Raw genomic sequence first — 22,786 nt, forward strand, 5'->3', positions numbered from 1 at the left:
CGTCTGCATCTGTAGGTAGCTCTCAGCTAAGTCCACTTTCCTGAAGTGGTTCCCTCCAGAAAGGATTGCAAGGATATCCTCAGGGGACATTAATCTAGTTTCAGTACTCAGTTAACAGTGACCTTCAAATCGCCGCAGATCCTGACAGATACATTCTTCTTGGCAACTGAGTCCACAGGTGTTGGTCATGGGGCTCCACTCTCCTTGGAAAGAATTCCTTCAGCCTCCATGCGATCTAATTCACTGGCTACTTTATCACACATGTATGTATAAGGAATCAGACAGGCTTTGTGAAATTTGGGAGTGGCACTTTCATTTAACAGAATTTTACCTTTGATATGTTTGAGTTTTCTAATGTTATTCCTAAACACCGTGGTGCCATTATCCCGTATTTTCTTAATTCGCTTTCAGTTAACCCTTTTGCAGGGGATGTGGCATGCAAATAGTCGATGAATTTCCAATCCAGTTGTAGCTGTCTTAGCCAACCACGTCCCCACAATGCACGCCCTTTAGTTTTTACAACATGTGACTCATTGACTATTGTAATTCACTGTTAGAAATGTCATTCCCATGGGAGTTATCGTTTTTCCAGTATATTCTTAGTTGGATATTTGCAGGTTTCAATTCAGTATCTTTGAAATGCTGTTCAAACTCATCTTGTGGAATGACAGGAACAGCCAAGCCAGTGCCCAATCACAATTTTTTGTCCGTAGATGGGTGACCTTCCTTTTTGTCTGTAGACGGGCGATCTTCTGTTTCATCTGTAGACGGGTGATCTTCATTTCCTTTTAATTAATTTGCTACTCACTTCTGGTGCAAGCCGTATCGCTTGTCAATTGTCAGGTTTCACATGGTACACCTTCAGGCTATCAGTCCTGTGTCACTCTCATCATTATCAGATTTTTCATCAACAGCATGCAGAATAGTGCTCTGTTTTGAAACTGCAATTTGACTTTTTAGCCTTTTCTCTTCCCTGTGCAGTCCATTTATTTTCATCTGCCTGACAGGCTCTTTGTATGTGCCCTTCATTATTGCATGTTCTGCAAGTTTCATTTTTAAACCCACATGGGTCTGGTTTACGTGAGCCCCTACCACAAAGGTAATACAATTTGATCAACCAGGGAGGCTTCTGTTCAGGTGTTACAATTTTAATCACACTCACTTTCATTCTAGACTGCAACTCATTTGTGATCCTGCTGTTTCCATTGATTCAGATATTTCAATTGCTCTTTTTATGTAAGTTGTGCTTCAGTTAGGAGCTATTTTTGAATTCCTTCTTGTAAGATTCCACAAACTAAACAATCTCTCAGTGCACCATTAAGTTCTTCCCTGAACTGACAATGCTCCGAGAACTTCAATTCAACTATGCCTACTGAAATGGACTCCCCTTCCTTTTGATTCTGCTGATAAAACCTAAAGTATTCTACAATCAATAATGGTCCTGCATTACTTTCGCAATATCAGTAAAGCTTATTTCGGTTGGTTTGGTGGGAAAAATCAAATTTCTAAGCCAACTGTATGCGTTTAAACCCAATGCATCAGCAAAGTCGGCACTCACTTCTCATCAGCTATTCCAATTGCTTTAAAATACTGCTCAATCCACTCAGCATACAACATCCAGTTATCTTTTTTGCGATCAAACATGTCTAACATTCTGATGAAGACAGTGATTTCTACTTTTATAACTCACTGTTTATGAACCTGCGAATTTGTGTGTTTTCTGCCTTTTTTTAAACTTGACTGTGTTCTCTCCCGAGACACATGCTGCACTGCTTGTTTTATAAAACTTGAATGTCTCACTGCGTTTCAACAATAAGGTCTTGGGTTCATTTTAAAAATACCTCGTCACCACCGTTTTGTAACTCCAAAACATAAAAACTAATTGAAGGGAAAACAAGGATGCTGGGAAATAACTTGTGTACACTTGTTTTCACTTTGAGCGAAGCACGACATATAATGTGGCAGCATAATAACATATGCCACATATGACCTGCAATGCATTATGTAAACAAAGAGTGCTTAATCAAAAAATGTATTTATAACATTACTTAAATATTACTGAAACATTAAATACACAACAAGTACAGTCTTTCGAACAAAATCAAGAACACTAATTTAATCCAGTTTTGTCTGCAAATGCAAGTACGTCTATGGTAAGGAACAACATTTTTCCCCTAAAGTTTGCATTTGTTCCACATGGATTCAAGGATGACTAATTCAAAGGGGTGATATTAATCCTGGTAGAGATTCCCCAAACTCTTCTCAGGATAAATGCTCATACCATTTTTACAGCACAGACTCACACCTCCTGTAGGTCTCAAATTGTTTCATGCCCAGTGAAGCGTAGCACCTACATTTGCAATGACTGTGTATGCATTTGCATCTACAAGAAGCAAGATTACATGATGCAGCAAAATGCCACATTGGTAAATTTTGAAACACATCATGGGATTTGACACTTAATCAAATGAATTTTATACCCGATTAGAAAGCTGTTGTGAAGAGAAATCAGAAAGTATTTGTTATAATTCTCTAACCAAATATTTTCAAAACAAACTTAATTAAAGACTAATTTCCACAATTTAAATGGTCAGAATATGCTTGTAATAGTTATGGCTTGTAGAAGTTAACATGACTAAACTTGTGGAAGTAATTTCTTAATATGTTTAAAACTTAATTTGGAATGTACTGGACAGAGAGAACATCAAGAATACTGTGAACAACTGATCTGTCTTTATGCCTTGTGACTGATTGCCAATAGGCTGTATATTTGCCCACAGTCTTTCATCAGTTAAGTTTATTAAATATGGTGCATGTCAGAATTTTTTGAACAAACTGTTACCTGAAGCTCACAAATTCTGGAAGGGAGGTTGCAAATCAATAAACATATCCAATACTGTAGTTGAAAATAACCATAGAATACTATATAAGCTCAGGCTACTCTCTCATACGCTCTCATTTTTGGTCTGCCGTGCAGAGTACTTTCCCATAAATGATTATCTCTACTGACTGTCATAAGATACTGCTAATAATAAGTAAATTTTAATTTTCTGCTATTTTCTATCTCTAGCAGCAACTTTGATGGCTTGCAACACAGAAGCCCAAAGAAAAGTTTTGATTTTTCACTAATAATAATCATGTCAAAATAATAAAACCATAAGACATATGAGCATATTTAGGCCATTTGGCCCATCATGTCAGCTCCGCCATTTTATCATAGCAGATTTTATTATCTCTCTCTACCTTATTCTCCTGCTTTCTCCCCACAACTTGAGACGTTTACTAAACAAGAACCTAATCATCATTAGAAAATAAATTGAAGAACTTTTTCTGGTGAACACATTGGCATGATTAACCATTGGCCTGCTTCTGCACAGACTGTGCTATAGTTCTAACTCATAGATAGAATGGGCATTGAAATCCAAGTCAGAGTTGCCCATAATTACCAATGACACATGAGCAAATTTTAAGAAGTTTGAAGAATAAAAATGTAGGTAATTTTTTAATTACATAAGTGATAATGGCTGGCAAACAACTTCAAAACCCTCAAGATTTAATCTTATATGTGCAAAGTTTCATTCTGATAATGCTTAATTAGTGCCTGTCAGTTTTAAAAATAACTTTTTTTCAGATTCATAATCAAACTTCATTTACTTCTGAATGAGATTTTTTTCTCCATGTTAACATAACACTGCATCTCAGTTAGAATTCTTCAGTCCAATTCAGTGAAGAATCAGTCGCTTTCTTGCTTTCACAGGCCGCAGGTAATCTCTGCAAGGTGCTGCATGAGATACACTACCAATAATTCCAATTTTATGGGCAAAAGCTTCAGGCAACCATCAGCGAAGTGAACCATTAATGTGATTCCTTCACCGTTGACTGCAAAACAGAGGCTTATGGGTTCTTACACAGACTAGTTATTCTTTCAAAATATATTAGGCAAAATATTTTGTCTCTTGCACTGTAAAAAGATATTTTTGCGTCTAGTTTTTTTTCACAAATATTCAGGAGAAGAAACAGAAACTGTAAAGTTCAACCTTCCTTAAATATCTTATTGAAGTATTTATGATATGAGACCTGTTCTGTAGAACACTTAGTTTGTAATAGAGTTGTAAGAATAGTACTATAGCTATACCCTTTCACACTTCAAACATAATCTGTGGTTATGACTTTCTAAACTTGGCTGCCTGAATGAGAACTAAGTAAAAAAAATGTGTTTTTTTCACAAAAGAAAGCATTGTGAGTCAGTGATATAGTGCCATGATAGCATTTCTCTTAGTATCTACCAGTGGAATACATTCAGAGACAATGATGTAAAGGAGAATGTTACTTTTTCAAGTTTTCTATCAAAGCAACAGGTCACAGCACATTTATTTTGTTTCAAATATTAGTTTCCCTTCTCATTCTTTTCATCTGCAGCTTTAACCAGTGTCAAAGCAATAAAAAGATGGGAATAAAATTTGTAAGCAACATTTGTCTTTGCAACTTTATTATTGATTTGAGCACACTACTTGGGCTGGTTGTCAATTCTTCCAGCTGCATTATGGTGATAATTGCTGCAACCGATTTGATTTTTTTTTCAGATTGTTTCTCTATTTCTTATTTATCTTACAGAACAAGTCGTTCTGTGCCAACTTCAAGAACACATTCATGAACATATCAAAATTCGTGCCTGAGTTCAAACAGTACTCCTATAAGTCAATAATGATATAAAAAAAATTGGCTTTTTAAACTGGGATGAGAGCATTGCTGGAAATGCCAGAATTAATTAATCATTTCCTAGTACTCTTAAGGCACCTTCTTGAACCACTGCAAAGATCCACTGAATTTATTGACTGAAAATGTCGAAGGTTCAATAGGAAAGGAACAGCAAACTCAGGATAGTCTTCAATATAAGAGCATAGTACCATAAGGCCATTTGGCCCATTGAGTTTGCTCCACCATGGCTGATCCATTTCCCTTTTATCCCCAATCTCCTGCCTCCTCCCTATAACGCTTCATGCCCTGACTGATCAAGAATCTTTCAACCTGTGCCTTAAATATACCCAATGACTTGACCTTCACAGCCACTCATGATAATGCATTCCACAGATTCACTACTCTCTGGCTAAAGAAGTTCCCCTGCATCTCTGTTCTAAATGGACTTCCCTTTATTCTGAGGCTGTGCCATCTGGTCCTAGACTCCCCCACCATAGGAAACATTATTTCCACATCCACTCTATCGAGGTCTTTCCACATTCGATAGGTTTCAATGAGAACTCCCTCATTCTTTTGAATTCCAGTGAGTGCAGGCCCAGATCCATCAATCAGTCCTCATATGGTAACCGTTTCATTCCTGGAATCATTTGTGAACCTCCTCTGAACCTGTTTCAATGTCAGCACGTTTTTTCTTGGATAAGGAGCCAAAGCTGCTTACAATATTCCAAGGGAGGCCTTAGCAGTGCCTTATAAAGCCTCAATGTTATACCCTCGTTTTTGCAGTATATTCTACCCCTCGCAAAGTGAATGCTAACATTGCATTTGCCTCCCTCACCACCAATTCTACCTTAAAATTAACCTTACAGGATCCAGTACGAGTCCCTTTGCACCTCAGATTCTTGAATTGCCTCCCATTTAGAAAATAGTCTACACTTTTTATTTCTTCAACCAAAGTGCGTGACAAATACCTGGGGATACGAATTGACAATAAACTGGACTGGTCAAAGAACACTGAGGCTGTCTACAAGAAGGGTCAGAGCCGTCTCTATTTCCTGAGGAGACTGAGGTCCTTTAACATCTGCCGGATGATGCTGAGGATGTTCTACGAGTCTGTGGTGGCCAGTGCTATCATGTTTGCTGTTGTGTGCTGGGGCAGCAGGCTGAGGGTAGCAGACACCAACAGAATCAACAAACTCATTCGTAAGGCCAGTGATGTTGTGGGGATGGAACTGGACTCTCTGATGGTGGTGTCTGAAAAGAGGATGCTGTCCAAGTTGCATGCCATCTTGGACAATGTCTCCCATCCACTACATAATGTACTGGTTGGGCACAGGAGTACATTCAGCCAGAGACTCATTCCACCGAGATGCAACACAGAGCATCATAGGAAGTCATTCCTGCCTGTGGCCATCAAACTTTACAACTCCTCCCTTGGAGGGTCAGACCCCCTGTGCCAATAGGCTGGTCCTGGCATAATTTACATATTACTATTTAACTATTTATGGTTTTATTACTGTTTAATTATTTATGGTGCAACTGTAACGAAATCCAGTTTCCCCTGGGATCAATAAAGTATGACTATGACTATGTACCGGCACCATATCCCATCTGTAACTTCTCTACCCACTCTCTAAACAGTCTAAGTCCTTCTGCAGCCTCCACAAACAACAATGTCCCCAGCACCTTCCGGTAGAGGCTGAGGGTTTGGAAGATGCTGCTAGAGTAGCCTTGGTAAGTAATTGTAGTGCATCTTGTAAACGGTGAAGCCACAGTAAAATGGTAAGTGTGGGAACAATTTTTTAGGGTGCTGGATGGAATGCTAATCAAATGGTTAGTTTGGGGCAAAATGGCTTGAATGCTGTGGAAACTGCACTCAGCTAGAAAAGAGGATACAATTCCAATAGATCCCAAAAGTGGCTTAAAATTTGATGGGAATTTTTTTTTGGGGGGCTGGGGGGGAAGAGAAAGAATGCAAGTTGCCTTTTGCAGGTTGCCCAGTATTCAACTTTATCTTATTACCAGGATACTGACATGGCAGATCTATAGATATGCAAATATATCTATACATTGTGATAGATAAATAGATATCATGTTTGTACAATTTGTCCTCTTTGCAGACTGGTTGCTGTCCATCTCTGTTTATGCGCAGTCTTACATTGACTCTATTGTGTTTCTTTGTATTTACTGTGAATGTTGACAAGAAAATGAATCTCTGGGTAGTACTTAGTGAGATAAGAGGGGTGATTGATAAGTTCATGGCCTAAGGTAGAAGAAGTCAATTTTAGAAAACCTAGCACATTTATTTTTCCTACATTTACACACTTAGTCCAGCGGTCGTGGAGCATACGGATCCCTTCCTTGTAGAGGTTGGCGTCTTGGACCTCCAGAAGTGGCCCACAGCAGGGGTGATTGATACGTTCATGGCCTAAGGTAGAGGGAGATGAGTTATTAACTTCAAACTTTCTGCATTTTCACTCAAAGAGTTGAATTGCAAGTGCATGTAACAAGAGCTGTATAACTCATCTCCTTCTACCTGAGGCCACGAACTTATCAATCACCCCTGCTGTGGACCACCTGGAGGTCCAAGATGCTCTCATTACATGCACGTGCAGTTCAGCTCTTTGAGTAATAATGCAGAAAGTTTGAAGTTAATAACTCATCTCCTTCTAGCCTAGGTCACAAACTTATCAATCACCCCTGCTGTGGACCACTTCTACAAAGAAGGGATCCGTATGCTCCACGACCACTGGACTAAGTGTGTACATGCAGGAGGAGAGTATGTTGAAAAATAAATGTGCTAGGTTTTCTAAAATTGACTCCTTCTACCTTGGGCCATGAACTTATCAATCACCCCTCGTAATAATTAAGATTACTTTAATCACTTTACTTTGAAGCTGGATCTGTAGATGGCTAAAGAATTCACTGCTCTTAACTACAAGTGATAAAATGTTATAACTATAAATGTTGTAAGTGATATAAGTGTTATAACTCTATCCTGTTGGGCTAAAGCCTGGCCACTCTAACACTGATTACTCCAACATCGGCCAATCCACTTCCACCTCACTTCTTTTTATTCACCCCTGCTGAGTCCCAGGAGATTGTTATGATTACAGCCCACTGAAAGTCTCTAAAGGACCCAAGCTCTTTTTAAACTCGTGGGTGAAAATCCCAGGAGATCAGCAGTTTCTGAAATACTCAAACCACCCCGTCTGGCACCAACAATCATTCCATGGCCAAAGTCACTTAGGTCACATTTCTTCCTCACTCTGAAGTTTGGTCTATACATGCAGCATGACCATATTTGCATGCTTTTATGCATGGAGTTGCTGCCACATGATTGGCTGATTATACATCTGCAGATGCACAGGTTTACCTTATAAGGTGGCCACCGAGTGTACTCAACTACAGTACTTAGAACGTTGGTAATTGTAATACTTGCCTACCAAGAGTATTTTCCTCTGTGATCCTGACCACAGTTTACATACCACCAAAAGCTTATGTTAATCAGGCACTCAAGATATTGAATGTTGTCATCAGCAAACAAGAATTAGCCCATCCAGACACATTTCAAATCGTTCAGGCTTGTCTGAGGAAATCTCTGCCCAATTATCATCAGCGTATAACCAGCAGCACCAGGGGTCCCAACACACAGGACCACAGCTAAACTACGATTATGAATTGCTACCGTTCCACTCTTAGACTGGATTTTGGCTAATCTGATCACTTGCTGTCCCTCCCCTAATAGTACACAAGTAGAGGTCAAAGAACAAGGCTCTAGAGATAAGGACAGCGAAGAGATGGTCAGGGGACGCAGAGGGATGGTTATGGGATTGCTTTGAGTCAGTGGACTGGACTGTGTTCAAAGACTCATCTGTGGATCTGAATGAATGCATCATGGTTGTTCCAGACTTTAAAAAATCAGTCACAGACAAGTGTGTCCCCACAAAATCATTCAGGGTCTTCCCAAACTAGGAGCCTGGATGAACCATGAGATCCGCAAACTACTGAGATATTTAGCGTCATTCAAGTCTGGTTTCAAAATAAGATACAAGATGTCCAATTATGATCTCCGGAAAGCCATCTCACGTGCAAAATGGCAATTCTGGACCAAACTTGAATCACTGAAGGATGCTCGACAGCTGGGCTTGAATGCTAACGCCTCTTACAAAGTGAAACCAAGCGACATAGGTGACAGCAAAGTTTCGCTCCCAGATGAGCTAAGTGCCTTCTATACTCACTTTGACAGTCAAAACAACGAGGCAGCCTCATGAACTCCCACAGCCCCTTATGACCTGATGATTTCAGTCTTTGAGGCCGATGTGAGAGCATCCTTCAGAAGAGTGAACCCACAAAAAAGCATCAGGCTCAAATGGGGTACCTGATTGATTGCTTAAGAGTTGTGCAGATCAACTGGCTGGAGTGTTCTCCAACTCATTTAACCTCTCATTCCACCAGTCTAAAATACCCACCTGCTTCAAGCAGGCTTCAATTACAGTGGTGTCTAAGAAGAACACGATAGCCTGCCTTCCAGTAGAATTACATCCACTGCTTTGAGAGGTTGGTGATGAAACATATCAACTCCTGCCTGAGAAGTGACTTTTATCTGCTCCAATTTGTCTACCATCACAACAGGTCCACAGCAGATGCCATTTCACTGGCTCTTCACTCCTAGAACATCTGTACAGCAAAGATACATACAGCAGGGTGGACTTTATCGACTACAGCTCAGCATTCAAAACTATCATCTCCTCAAAACTAATCTAAAAGCTCCAAGACCTAGGCCTTGATACCTCCTTGTACAGCTGGATCTCGATTTCCTCACTTGCAGACCTCATTCAGTTTGCATTGGCAACAACAATTCCTCCACAATCTCCATCAGCACAGGTGCACCACAAGGCTGTGTGCTTAGTATCCTTCTTCACTCCCTTTATACTTATGTACGTGAGGCTAAGCAGAGCTCCAATGCTAAATATAAATTTGCTGACAATACCGTTGTTGTTGGCCAAGTCAAAGGTGGTATGAATCAGCATATAGGAGGGAGATTGAAAATATGGCTGAGAGGTGCCACAACAACCTCTCACTCAATGTTAGCAAGACCAAGGAGCTGATTATTGACTTTAGGTGGAGAAAGTAGGAGGTCCGTGAACCAGTCCTTATCGGGGGGATCAGAGTTAGAGAGGGTCAGCAACTGTAAATTCCTCGATGTTATCATTTCAGAGGATTTGTACTGGGTCCAGCACGTAAATGCTATTATGAAGAAAGCATGGCAGTGCCTCTGCTTCTTTAGAAGTTTGCGAAGATCTGGCATGACATCTAAAACTTTGAAAAGCTTCCATAGGTGTGTGGTGGAGAGTATATAGACAGGTTGCACCGTGACCTGGTATGGAAACACCAATACTCTTGAATGGTAGATCCTACAAACAGTACAGAATGCAGCCCAATCCATCACAGGTAAAGTATTCCCCACCACTGAGCATATCGACACAGAGCTCTGTTGCAGGAAAGCAGAATCCATCATCAAGGACCCAGGCCATGCTCTCTTTTCACTGTTGCCACCAGGAAGAAGGTACAGGAGCCTCAGGACCCACACCACTAGATTCAGAAACAGGTATTACCCCTCAACCATCTTCAACTTCATTCGCCCCATCATGCAACTGTGCCCACAACCTATAGACTCACTTTCAAGGTCTCTTTGTCTCATGTTCTCAAAATTAATTGCTTATTTATTATTATTTTTTCCTTTGTATTTGCACATTGTTGTCTTTTGCACACTGGTTGTTCATCCATCCTGTTGGGTGTGGTCTTTCACTGATTATATTGCGTTTCTTGGATTTACTGTGTATGCCCATAAGGAAATGAATCACAAGGTTGTATATTGTGACTTATATGTACTTTGATAATAAATTTATTATGAACTTTCTCATGCAATCAACTGCCTATCTCCAGACTTTGAGTCTTTCTACTGCAAGTCTCTGTTCCTCAGCTTCCACCACCACCCCATCCCCACCTTCACACCAGCATTAGATGCAGTGTCCTCTTCAAAACATCTGCTGCACCATCAACTTTGGGCGGCTGGTGGCACAGTGGCATCAGCACCGGACTTTGGAGCAAAGGCTCCCGAGTTCGAATCCAAGTCGGGCCACCCCCCGAGCACGCTTTCCATTCGTACCAGGTTGAGCATCAAGCTAGCCACTCGGCCTCGTAAAGAACAAGGGTTGAGTCAGGAACATTCATATCGTGACCCGGTTAATCCGAAAGGAGACCAATCCTGACACTACACGCCAGACAAGAATGGCTGACTGTCTGATGCGACACACTAGGAAGGACCATCAGCTTCAAAACTCAGGTGGACACTTGTACTTCTGCTTCTATTGTTGAATGTACTATACACCCCAATACAGAAGATCACGTGATCAATTTTTGTGTTTAGTCACCCCAGTGGGGATCAGCAAAATTTGATGCCTCCCTGCCACAAACAGATTTAACAGACTGAATTCCTAAAATACTCAATGGCTAGGAACATACAGCCCTTTGGCTCCTATCATGCTCTAGATTTTATTTCTGTCATGACCTCTGTGATACAGCTCCCCGGAGTCTCTCATCTTTCGTGCCGTAGTGTGTGCACCCCCCCCCATGCTTGCCCCTGCCTCTGAACCCGTCCTGATGGATCACTGTGCATTGTTGCAATTGTCGTTGCTGCTGGGACCTCTGAGTTAAGTTTTCCTTGTAGCTTCTGCTTGCCTCGTGACAGAGTCTCTGCCTCCCTTCTGTTAATTATGCATACATATATTTACAACGGCCACTTCAACTTATCCTGGCAGATATGGCCAAAAGCCTGCACAATATATCTACATGCCATTGAAATCTGTAAATCCTGTCAGCGGCCAGAACTCTGCCCATAACTATTTGACTGAGATTGTGATGCCACAGATTTAAGTCTGATTGCTATCAAGTCCTCCCATGTCATGGTCAGGTACTTCAGCATCAAAATCATTACTTCTCTGCTATGCTGCCCTACTCATCTTGAGCATCCCTCGAGCTCATCTTGAGATATTGTGGATCTGCACTGATTCAGCTCTTTAGGCATTTTGCACTCAGGTCCCACTCCAACTGAGAAAGAGGTAAGCTTGCAGACATCAGATGACATCACCTCTTTCAAAGTTTCAGAAAGAGTGCAGTACATTCAAGGTAGAGATGGATTCATTTTTTTGGTTCCTGGGAAATTAGGGATTATGGGGACCATCAGGAGAGTGGAGCTGAAAACATCAAATAGATCAGCCAGAATTTTCAATGCCAGCTCAAGAGGAGATCTTCTCCCATTTCTTACGTTCTTATGTTCTTAAAACGAATAATATAATTCAATTAACAACATAGCACAATCACCCCCTATCTCAGTGGACAATAGGGAAACAATTCCCCTGATATCCTCTAAAAGGCAAAAATCTTCAGATGCCAGAAATCTGAAATAAAAACAGATTTGTTGGCATTACTCATTAAATCCTGAAAATTGATGGAGACAGAAATCCATTCAATATGTAAGGTCAACAATTGATTGTCAATGGCTAGAAATATTAACTCTCTGTCCAAAGGTACCACCCAAGCTGCAGATTAACTAAAGCATTTTCTGTTTTCGTAACCTTCCTACAATTACAATTGTATTCCTACAATTTATTTAAATTTCTAATTGTGATGTCAATCTCCTTTTCCTACTATGTTAAAATTAGGACATCAGAGTCATCCTATCATGAATTAATTCACAATACTTTTCATTTCAATCTCATTTCTTCAACACTCAGCTGTTGCGGGACCAGAAACTGAGAATGATGGGAGTCCTGGCAACAATAGCACCTTTACTTGGTACTGGCCAGATATGAAAGAATACAAAAAAATCAAAGATTCATTACTTAGCCACGTTCCTGATGTGGTCAACAACTCAAATGCATTCTATTCATCTGGGGATAACATGCACGCAATGAAAATATAGATAACACTTGTAATGACGTTTGAATTAAGGAAATTCACCTTATGGAAATCACAAATTACTACATGGAATAAAATTGGCTCTTACAGAATTTATGCGGGAAAATAAATAAATGAACACAAAATGCTAAAGAAACAACAAATGTTATCAATTTTTACTTCTAGTTACCCATTCCTGAGGCAATAAGTTCTGGCTATGACAACACTGCATCAACTTGGTTGGCAGTCACAGACAAGTCTCTCTTTGCTATGCCCTCTTCAGTCCAAGGGCCTGTGAACAGACATCTCAGAGTGCAATGTTGTTGTGCTCTTCATCTTTGAGGCATTTGTGCTGATGCGCTGCATTGTGGGGACCTGCAGCGGCCATGGCGAGCTCCTAAAAGTAATCCCTCTGCATTTACTCCATCTCCATGAAGTCACTGGGCTTTATTCCATTAGACCCTGAATTCCTTACACCACTTATTTGTTGTAGTTGTAGAAAACCCACGTACTCACAGGGAGAATGTATAAACTCCTGTTAGACCGTCACGGCTTTGAATATATACTGCTGACACTGCAACAGCATCATGCTAACTTCTACACTACCGTGCAGCCCTTTCCTTCATGGACTCATCCCTTTCCCTGATATCCTCACTGGCTGAACCATGAGCCTTGTGTCTCAGTGAAAATGCTTCTCAGTTGAAGAGCATGGCAGCACAGCATAGTGAAATGTCTCCTCCTTCGATGGGAGAGGGCATGGCTGTGGCTGCTAATCTAATTGATGCATTGAAATCATAATCCAAATATTATCATCATAGTATTGGGGGACTGAAAGTAAGAATTAACAGAATTGTTCTTTTTTGCTTGTTTTGCTTAAGCCTCATTCATCCCTTGTCTAGTGTCGGCTTCAGTTGTTATAGTGGTGGGTCACTTTGTCATTGCTGATAAAATGGCTCAGTATGAGAGAAAAACATTTCTGCAGGAAAGCGTCTTTGCTTGTAACATAGGACAATGGGAAAGGGAAGTTTGCATTACAGAAAATGGCAGTACTATTTCTGGGAATGCAAGCCGTCTGTGATACGGGCGTTGCCTATCATACTTCTGTTGCTATGAACCACTGTGATACCTCTGCATTACTTAATAGAACTGGCATCAAACATCGGCCACAAAATACGTGGCTTTTATTCTGTGACTTCTCAGAGATCACTGTTGAGTCACTGATAACCAATTTACTTTGGCACCACTTTGTCAGCTGTCATATACAATCATGATATACTGTATATCAGATTTGCAAATTCTATCAATTCACAAAATTGTTAACAGGAAATCAATAGATTCAGTTGCCTGAAGGGAGCAAACTATATTTTAAGTTTTTAATAGCATAGTTACCTTTATCGGTGACAGCATACCACTGCAACGAATGCTTCTGATATGATGGTCTTTTGAAAGACTGGCATTGTAAATCTCGAAAACTTGCTACTCCTGTTGGACAAGGGGGATTTCTGCATATCCTGTACTGTACACGGGAACCCTGACAGTTTTTGCCTTCAGGACCTGGCCTGCGATGGAAATAAAATAAGTCTGAGATTTGTTGAGAAGGTGCAGTTCCAATAAGTTAGATCATTTAGCTCTGCTTGTAAATAATTTCCAAACCTTTTCCAAGATAAATCTCAACTCAAGAGTTATTGCAATTTTGTACTGACATTGATAGATCTCCCATATTCACCTTAGAGTATCCTGACCAAATAAGTAATTTTCATGGCAGAAAAGTTTGCCATAAATTACTTTCCATTTTGTTTTCCATCTTCTCCATAGCCATCATTCAAATCACTTGAAAAAATCGGCATATTACATGAGGAAAATCAGCCACTTATGCTAGATCTGAATTCTTTTCAATATATTGACACATATTGTAAAAGAGGTTACCTTTTCAGCTGGTGCAACCAGTTGAATAATCAGAAAAATATTTTTTTATTGAAAGTGAAACAACAATGCCTATCCTACTGAGTGCCAGGGCAAACAGTGGAGTAAGAACATCTAAAAAGACACTAGATCTCCTTGAAAATAATCCGATCCCAATTGTTTATTCATGTGGCAGCTCACCAGCTGCCCCAAATATATTTGATAATCTAATGCTTGACACAAGGTTGTCATGGACTTCATAAATTGCATATTTAATTTTAAAGCTGGTTGCTGATTTAAGGTGTAACCTAAAGATCCTTGTTTAGCAGACTTAAGGATTTTGTCCCAGTTATGTATTCTAAAGATAACAGAAGGCATTAGACCAAAATTTGAACAACATAAAGTGGCATCATCTTTATGAACATTTTTTGAGCTCATTTGTGAAAAAATCACTCATACAAATAATCCATCAGGATTAAAATGGATACAAAGTTTTTCTGGATGTTCATAAATTTTCCTAATTACTGCTCTTCAGGCTGATCTCCTTTCCATTCAGAAGTACCTTAAACTGCTCAATTTGAGGTTATTGATTCTCAGTTCTATACATGCAGGTAATCTATTCATTTCACTTTCAAAGTCTGAAACAATGGAAGCAAAACACTGATTGGAATGGCTTTAAATTAAATTCATCATCTTGAGGTCCACTACAATCTTCATATTTGACAATATCCAGGTTTAATTTATTTGTCTTTTCCAGCAAGGGATACACATGTCAGCAACCACTTATAATTAGACTTTACAAAACATTAGGGGTGCAGTCAATAAAAAAAAATGACACATTCATGGTTAGGACATGTAATTAACGCCTGGTCAGAGAGATGAGAAGCATCTTCATGTAGGAAGAAGTAGAGAGATGATGTAGTTTAAACAGTCATTATCAAAGTTGAAAGACTAAACAATTAAAAGCACGATCAATATGGTAGAATATGAGAAAATATCAGAATCAGGTTTAATGTCACTGGCATACATTGTGAAATGTGTTGCAAAACAAAAAAAGGAACATAGTTAAAAAAATTAAATAAGCAGTGCAAAAAGAAAACAAAAAGAAATAGTGAGTTAGTATATATGGATTGATGGTCCATTCAGAACTCTGATAGTGGAGGGACAGAAGCTGTTCCCGAAATGATGGGGGTTCTTAATGATGGATGCCACCTTTTTGAGGCATCACGTTTTGAAGATATCCTCGTTGCTGGGGAGGCTAGTGCCCATGATGGAGCTGGCTGAGTTTACAACTTTCTGTAGCTTTTTCCCAATCCAGTGCAGTGGCCTCTCCATACCAAGCAGTAATGGAAGCTGTTAGAATGCCCTCCATGGTACATCTGTAGAAATCTGTAGGTGTTTTTGGTGACATATCAAGTCTGCTTTAACTCCTAATGAAATATAGCTGCTGTCATGCCTTCTTTGTAATCGCATCAATATGTTTGGCCCAGGATAGATCTTCAGAGATACTGATACCCAGGAACTGAAACTGCTCACCCTTTCCACTGCTTTCACCCTTTCCCTCAATGAGGACCGGTGTGTGTTCCCTCAATTTCCCCTTTCTGATGCCCACAATCAATTTCTCGGACCTAATGATATTGAGTGCAAGGTTGCTGTGGTGACCCCACTCAACCAGCTGATTTATCTTCGTCACCATCTGAAATTCTGTTAACAATAGTTGCGCCTTTGATAAATGTATAGATAGCATTTGAGCTGTGCCTATTAATGGATGTAGAAAGAATGGAGCAGTGGCCTATCCACGCATCCCTAACGTGCGTGAGTGTTGATTGTCAGTGAGGAGAAGATTTTAATGCCAATCAACCCAGACTGTGCTTTCCTTGTGAGGAAGTCGAGGATCCACTTGTAGAGGGAGGTATAGAGGCCCAGGTTTTGGAGCTTGCTGATTAGAAATGAGCGTATGATTGTGTTGAATATTGAGATGAAATCAATAAACAGCAGCCTAACATAGATATTACTATTGTACATGTGACCCAAGGCCAATTGGCGAGCCAGTGAGATAGGATAGCATCTGTTGTAGACTATTGTGGCAATAGGCAAATTGCAGTGCATCTAGGTCCTTACCTAGTCAGAAATTGATTCTGGCCATGACTAACCTCTCAAAGCACTTCAGCACATTTTCTGGGAGTGCAGCTGGGTGACAGTCATTAAGCCAGCTCATCCTACTCTTCTTGGGCACTGATATAAATGCTGCCCCTTTGAAGCAGGTGGGAATATTGAGGATGTCACTGAACACTCCCACCAGTTGGTTGACACAGGTTTCAGGGCCCTACCCGGGACACCATCAGGGCCTGACACTTTACAAGGGTTCACCCTCTTGAAAAATGTTTTGACATCAGACTCCGAGACAGGTATCATAGGGCCACTAGATGTTACAAGGATTTGAGCAGGTATATCTTTATTCTCCCTTTCAACACATACACTAAAGGCTTTGAGCTCATCTGGAAGTGAAGCATCACAGTCATTCATGAGCAGGTTTAAGCTCCTCGGAACCAAAAGGCAGTCTGGCATTCAGTATGATCACACCCGTTCTGTTCCTGGACTCATCTCTTTTGTGCCAATCCTCTACAGCCCTCAAGTTCCAGATCTTTCAAAAATGTATATCACATAGCGGCCACTTATTGGATACCTCTTGTACCAAATAAAGTGGCTACTGCAAGCATGTTTGTGGTCTTCTGATGTTGTAGTCCACCCGCTTCAAGGTTCAACATGTTGTGCATTTAATGATGCTCATCCGTGCATTACTGTTGTAACGAGTGGTTATTTAAGTTACTGTCAACTTCCTGTCAGCTTGAACCAGTCTGGTCATTCTCCTCTGACCTTTCTCATTAACAAGGCATTTTCACCCACACAACTGCCACTCACTGGATTTTCTTTTCTCTTTTGCATGTTCCTCTAAACTCCAGAGAGTGTTGTGCGTGAAAATCCCAGGAGATCAGCAGTTTCTAAGATGCTTAAAAACCCTATTTGCTACCAACAACCATTCCACCGGTCAGACTCACCTAGATCACATGTCTTCCCCATACTGATATTCGGTATGAACAACTGAACCACTTGATCATGTCTGCATTCTTTTATGCCTTGAGTTGCTATCACTTGATTGGCTGTTTAGATATTTGCATTAACCGGCAGCTGTACTCGTGCACCTAACAAGGTAGCCACTGAGCAGATCTCTTCTTTAAGCTCTTCCAGTGATCCATCTCCCCACCTCCCTGAAGTAGAAAATTCTCAACATTCATCACCCCATGGTAGAAGTTCCTGCATACGTCAATATCATCTGACTGCATGCATATCTTCTGACTATGTCCCCTGGTTTGAGATTCTCCCATAAGCAAAGGCAGCTACCCTGTCATGTCCTCTCAGCATCCATCTGCTTCAACAAGATTTCACCATTCTTCTCAATTTGAAAAGAGAGCAAGGGAGGCTTGGGAGTTGGGAACTGCATGAGAGTTGAAGAGATTCTAAGTTTTTGAAGGGCTGTACGACTGGAATGAACACCAGAGAAAGTGAAGAATAAAACCATAGAAAATCTTAGAGACAAAAATGATCATTTTAAATGCAAGAGCAATAAATGGATCAATAAAGCTTGGAATATTTGCCTGGAGGGGATCAAAGTATGGACAAGAATTTCAGTGGAAAAGTATTTGTGGAATTTGGATTTAGAGCAAGTAAGCAGGAAGTGAGTCTGACGGATAAGAAATCAGAGACAAATAAAGGAAGAAAGGAGAAAAGATTATGAACTGATGGCTAAAGAAGGAATGCAGGCTTCATCAACAAAAGGAAGAGAGGGATCTGCCAGAGATGAACATGTTGCCTGAACTTTCATGATATGAGCTCATGAGCTATTCAGACCTGTTCTTGAAGGTAAAGGTTGATGAAGTGGAGAAGGAAAATAGATTTAAGAAGATGTTTGCTAGTGGAAGGAAGAAGCTGGGAGGCTACTTCTACATTTCAGGCAAGTGATCAGTTTGTAGTATTCTCTCCATTGTGCTGGTAAATTTGGTTTCAACAACTATTAGACAAACCAAATTTAATATAAGTAGAATGGGTTATATTTATCCATTTCCACAGGTTTGGCTACACTTAATCAGCAGTTAAAATCCAATTAGAAAATCAATACTTTGACTATTGTTTCTATTCTCCAGAAACTGAAGAGAGATTTATTGCCCCATTTTAAAGCAGACATTGAAGAGTTGCAAGAGGAACAAAGGGTCAAGTGGTCACTTTCTATACTTCAAGCTTCATATTTCTAAGGGCTATGGGGAAGGGGACTTATGATTGCAGCAAACAGGAGACAAATAATGAGACAGATAGAGGAGAGCATAAGCAGGTGTAAGATTTCTGATTGGGAATAGTCTTGGTTGCTACAAAGACCAGGCTAAAACAAATATGTAAATCAGGATACTTTAGACCTGCTCTCCGAATGTCTTATCGAAATGAAAAGCAAGAACATGCTGTGAAATATGAACAAATTAAATGATTAATACGACAAAGTCAATGTACCTGGGATTATCGCATGTACGCTGCCGGAAATGTACCCCGACATCACATGTTCGACTACAAATGCTCCACATGCTCCAGATACTCCATTCCCCATCTATGTAGTCAGGATGAGGTGCTTTACTCACACATTCACCAGCCTTACACCACTGCAAAAGCAAAAAGATTACCTTTACTGCCAACAATCATCGTGATCAAATTACATTAAAATTCACCAGAGGAATTCACCAATAAAGTCAAAATAAAGCAAATAAGAAATGGCAAATTTATAAAGAAATAGTTATAGTTTACAAGTAATATATGCCCCTTTAAGGTAACAGGAAAAGAAGACCAGCTATACATATCAAAAGAAATTAGAGATAGCATTAGATAATTTAAATAATAATAACGTTGCCAACAAGCAGCAAGTCACAGTATTGAAAAAATAATTAGAATTCAGTAAAGAAGAATGAAGGTATTGATAAGGAGAGAGGAACAAGATATTGGAGTAGGTAAACAAGAAACATAAATAAAGATTTTAAATATTATGGGCGTATAAAAAGTAAAAATACAGCTAGAGCAAATACAGATCCCTTGAAATGGAAGCAGGGGAAATTACACTGGGGATATAGAAATGGAAGGGAAATATTTTGTGACTGCCTTCACTGAAAAAGACTCAGAACACCTCCCATACATAGTGGAAAAATACAAGTCTTGTGTAAATGATGAGCTCAAGGAATTGGCATTAACAAGAAAATATCACTAAAGAAATTAATGTGTCAGAAAAGGAATAAATTCTTAGCACCTAATGACTTAGACCTGGGGGCTTTGAAAGATGTTTGATGGCTCTGAGTTTCTGGGTTAAGAATGTGCTAGTGAAGCTTAGCGACTATTTACTGGCAGCAAACAAAACAAAGAATACAACTAAACATGTTATTAATAACACTTTTTCTTATAAAACTTATGGTAAATGATCACTGCAAACAATTGAGAGGCAAGCAATGGTGAGACTGAGTCAAGGTTCGAAGCATGCGGGTGTGAGGTGAAGTCGAGATGAGGTCAAGGAATATTCGAATCAAGGTTGGCGCAAGTGAAGTGGAATAAATTTGGAGTGGAGGAAAGGCAAATTTAAGGTCTGTCTACTTGAATCGAGAGCGAAGTTTGATCAATCTACATGCCTGGTCGATTTGGAAAGGTCGGGTATGGGCCAAAACTTGGAAGCAGGGCCCGGATCCAGACTGTATTGATGCAACAGGGCCCAGGTCCTAGTGTGAGTAATGACCTGATGTTTGAATGATTTAAACATGGGGCCAGGTGGATTGAAATGGCAGAGTGTCGGGACGAGAGACAAGGATCGGGCCAGTTCTGCTCACTGCTCCGTGATGTTTACTCAGCTCCGTGCTAAACTGAGGCTCAGGCTGTGGCCTGCTCCAGGCTTCGATCAATGGACTTATTTTCGTTCCGAATGCCATTTACTTACTTTTATTGCTTGCACATTGGGTGTTTGATAGTCTTCTTTTTTATAGGTTCTTTTCTGTTTCCTTGTTTTGTGGCTGCCTGTTAGGAGATGAATCTCAAGGTTGTATAATGTATACAAACTTTGATAATAAGTGTATTTTGAATTTTGAACTTGCTGGAGTTTAGAATAATGAAGGGAGATCATATTGAAACTTATTGAATATTGAAAAGCCTAGATAGAGTGGATGTGAAGAGGAAGTTTCCTATAGTAGGGGGTGACGAGGACCTAAGGGCACAGACTCAAAAAAGAGGGACATCCATTTAGAATAGAGGATTTCTTTAGCCAGAGGGTGGTGAATCTGTGAAATTCATTGCCACAGGCGGCTGTGCAGGCCAAGTCATTGGGTATATTTAAGACAGAGGTTGATAGCTTCTTGATTAATCAGGGCATTAAAAGCCTCTAGGGAGAAGGCAGGATAACGCAGTTGGGAGGGATAATAATCAGCCACGATGGAATGAATGGTGGAGCAAACTCGATGAGCTGAATTGCCCCTAATTCTGTTCCTATATCTCATGGTTTTATGTGACTGCTGAGGAAATTCTCTCATGTGAATTTCCACAGATCATAGCAAGGTTCTCACAGATTGGAAGATAGTAATGCAAACCTACTTTTGAAAAAGGGAAGGAGTGAGATAAAAGAAACAATTATAGGTAAATTATTAAACATCAGTGGCAGTGACCCTGCACAATGGAAGTGATAACAGAGTACTTGAAAATGCCAGCACAGAGAAAACCAGTATAGGATTGCAACAAGGAAATCATGTTTGAAAGAGCTGTTGAAATATTTTGAGGTTGCAATGAACAGAATAGATAAAAGTTCACCAAAAATACTGCAGCTATTAGAAATCTGAAATAAAAACAATCAATGCTCTGGATCAAGGAGCCTTCATCAAAGGTAGGAGAGAGATGCGATTAGGTTTATGGTAGGAGGGAGGGTGTGGGATGGATGGGAAACATCTGTAATGAGTTTAAAAGGCTCAGTAGGGATAGTTTTCAGCACCTTTAGCTACTAGGTGTCTGTAATGAGCTGCTAATAGTAAATTGTAAGGATTTGCTCCAGCAGGCTAAACTTCTGCATCTACAATGAGAAGAAGAAAGATAAAATAGAAATTGATGGATCTTTACATTCAGTAAATAATCAGGAAATTTAAAGTAGAAATCAAGAAATGTTTAGAAATTAAGGGAATCAAGGAATAAAGGGTTAGCACAGGAAATAGGTGCTGAGATAATGATTAGCCACTTTCTTATTGAATGGCAGAGCAGACACAATGGACTGATTGACCAACTCCTGCTTCTAGTTCTTGTTCCTACCGTCAAGTACATCTGCTCCCTCAATCTACTATTAGCAATCTCAAAGGAGGTTCTCTGCTATGACTCTCTGTTTCACTCTTCTATCTCCACCAACACACACTTCAGTTCTCACAGCACCTTAGCTTAAGATGGCAGGAGTTGTTACACCTGCCCTTTTACTGCTTTGCTTTCCTTTCCACTATCTAAGGACCCAAACAGTCCTTCCAAGTGAAACAGTAATTTGCTTGTACTTTGACCGATTTAGCATACTGTATTCGGTAGTCACAGTCTGATCTCCTCAATGATGATTTTGAGTAAGACCAAGTAACCACTTTGGAAATTATTTCTGTTCAATCCAAATGGATAACCTTGGTTTGCAGTTGCATGTCACTTCCATTCTCTATTCCACTCTCTGCTTATACTGTTCCAATAAAGCCAAACATAAGCTTAAGTAAAAATAGCTCAAATTTCAAACAGGCTTCTACAGCACTTGGGACTCAAGATTTAACTTAACAACTTCAGATAATCAGTCTTTCCAGTGTCAATCAGAAGGTGCAGTTCTGATAAAGGTCATTGTCATTTACTGTGTCCGGTGCTCCCGGTGTGCCCTTCCATATATTGGTGAGACCCGACACAGACTGGGAGACCGCTTCGCTGGACACCTACGCTCTGTCCGCCAGAGGAAGCAGGATCTCCCAGTGGCCACACATTTTAATTCCACGTCCCATTCCCATTCTGATATGTCAATCTACGGCCTCCTCCACTGTCGAGATGAAGCCCCACTCAGGTTGGAGGAACAACATCTTATGCTCCGTCTGGGTAGCCTCCAACCTGAGGGCATGAACATTGATTTCTCTAACTTCTGTTAATGCCCCTCCTCTCC

At 40.1% G+C, this 22,786-nt stretch overlaps 1 protein-coding gene across 5 annotated transcripts in view; it reads right to left on the bottom strand.

The window, feature by feature from the left end:
* The window catches only part of LOC140211678 (A disintegrin and metalloproteinase with thrombospondin motifs 19-like), a 387,009-nt gene that overhangs the window by 129,798 nt on the left and 234,425 nt on the right, over positions 1-22,786 (bottom strand). For all 5 annotated transcript variants that reach the window (XR_011889546.1, XR_011889548.1, XR_011889547.1 and 2 more), the window contains 2 exons: positions 19,120-19,265; positions 14,047-14,216 (listed from right to left, as the gene is read on the bottom strand). Coding sequence is in view for 2 of the 5 variants with exons in the window: in XM_072281716.1 (XP_072137817.1) it covers positions 14,047-14,216; positions 19,120-19,265 (316 nt within the window). In the remaining 3 variants the exon portion in view is untranslated. The remainder of the gene's footprint in view (positions 1-14,046; positions 14,217-19,119; positions 19,266-22,786) is intronic.

The sequence above is a fragment of the Mobula birostris genome, chromosome 17, assembly GCF_030028105.1.
Source record: "Mobula birostris isolate sMobBir1 chromosome 17, sMobBir1.hap1, whole genome shotgun sequence".
NCBI lineage: Eukaryota > Metazoa > Chordata > Chondrichthyes > Myliobatiformes > Myliobatidae > Mobula > Mobula birostris.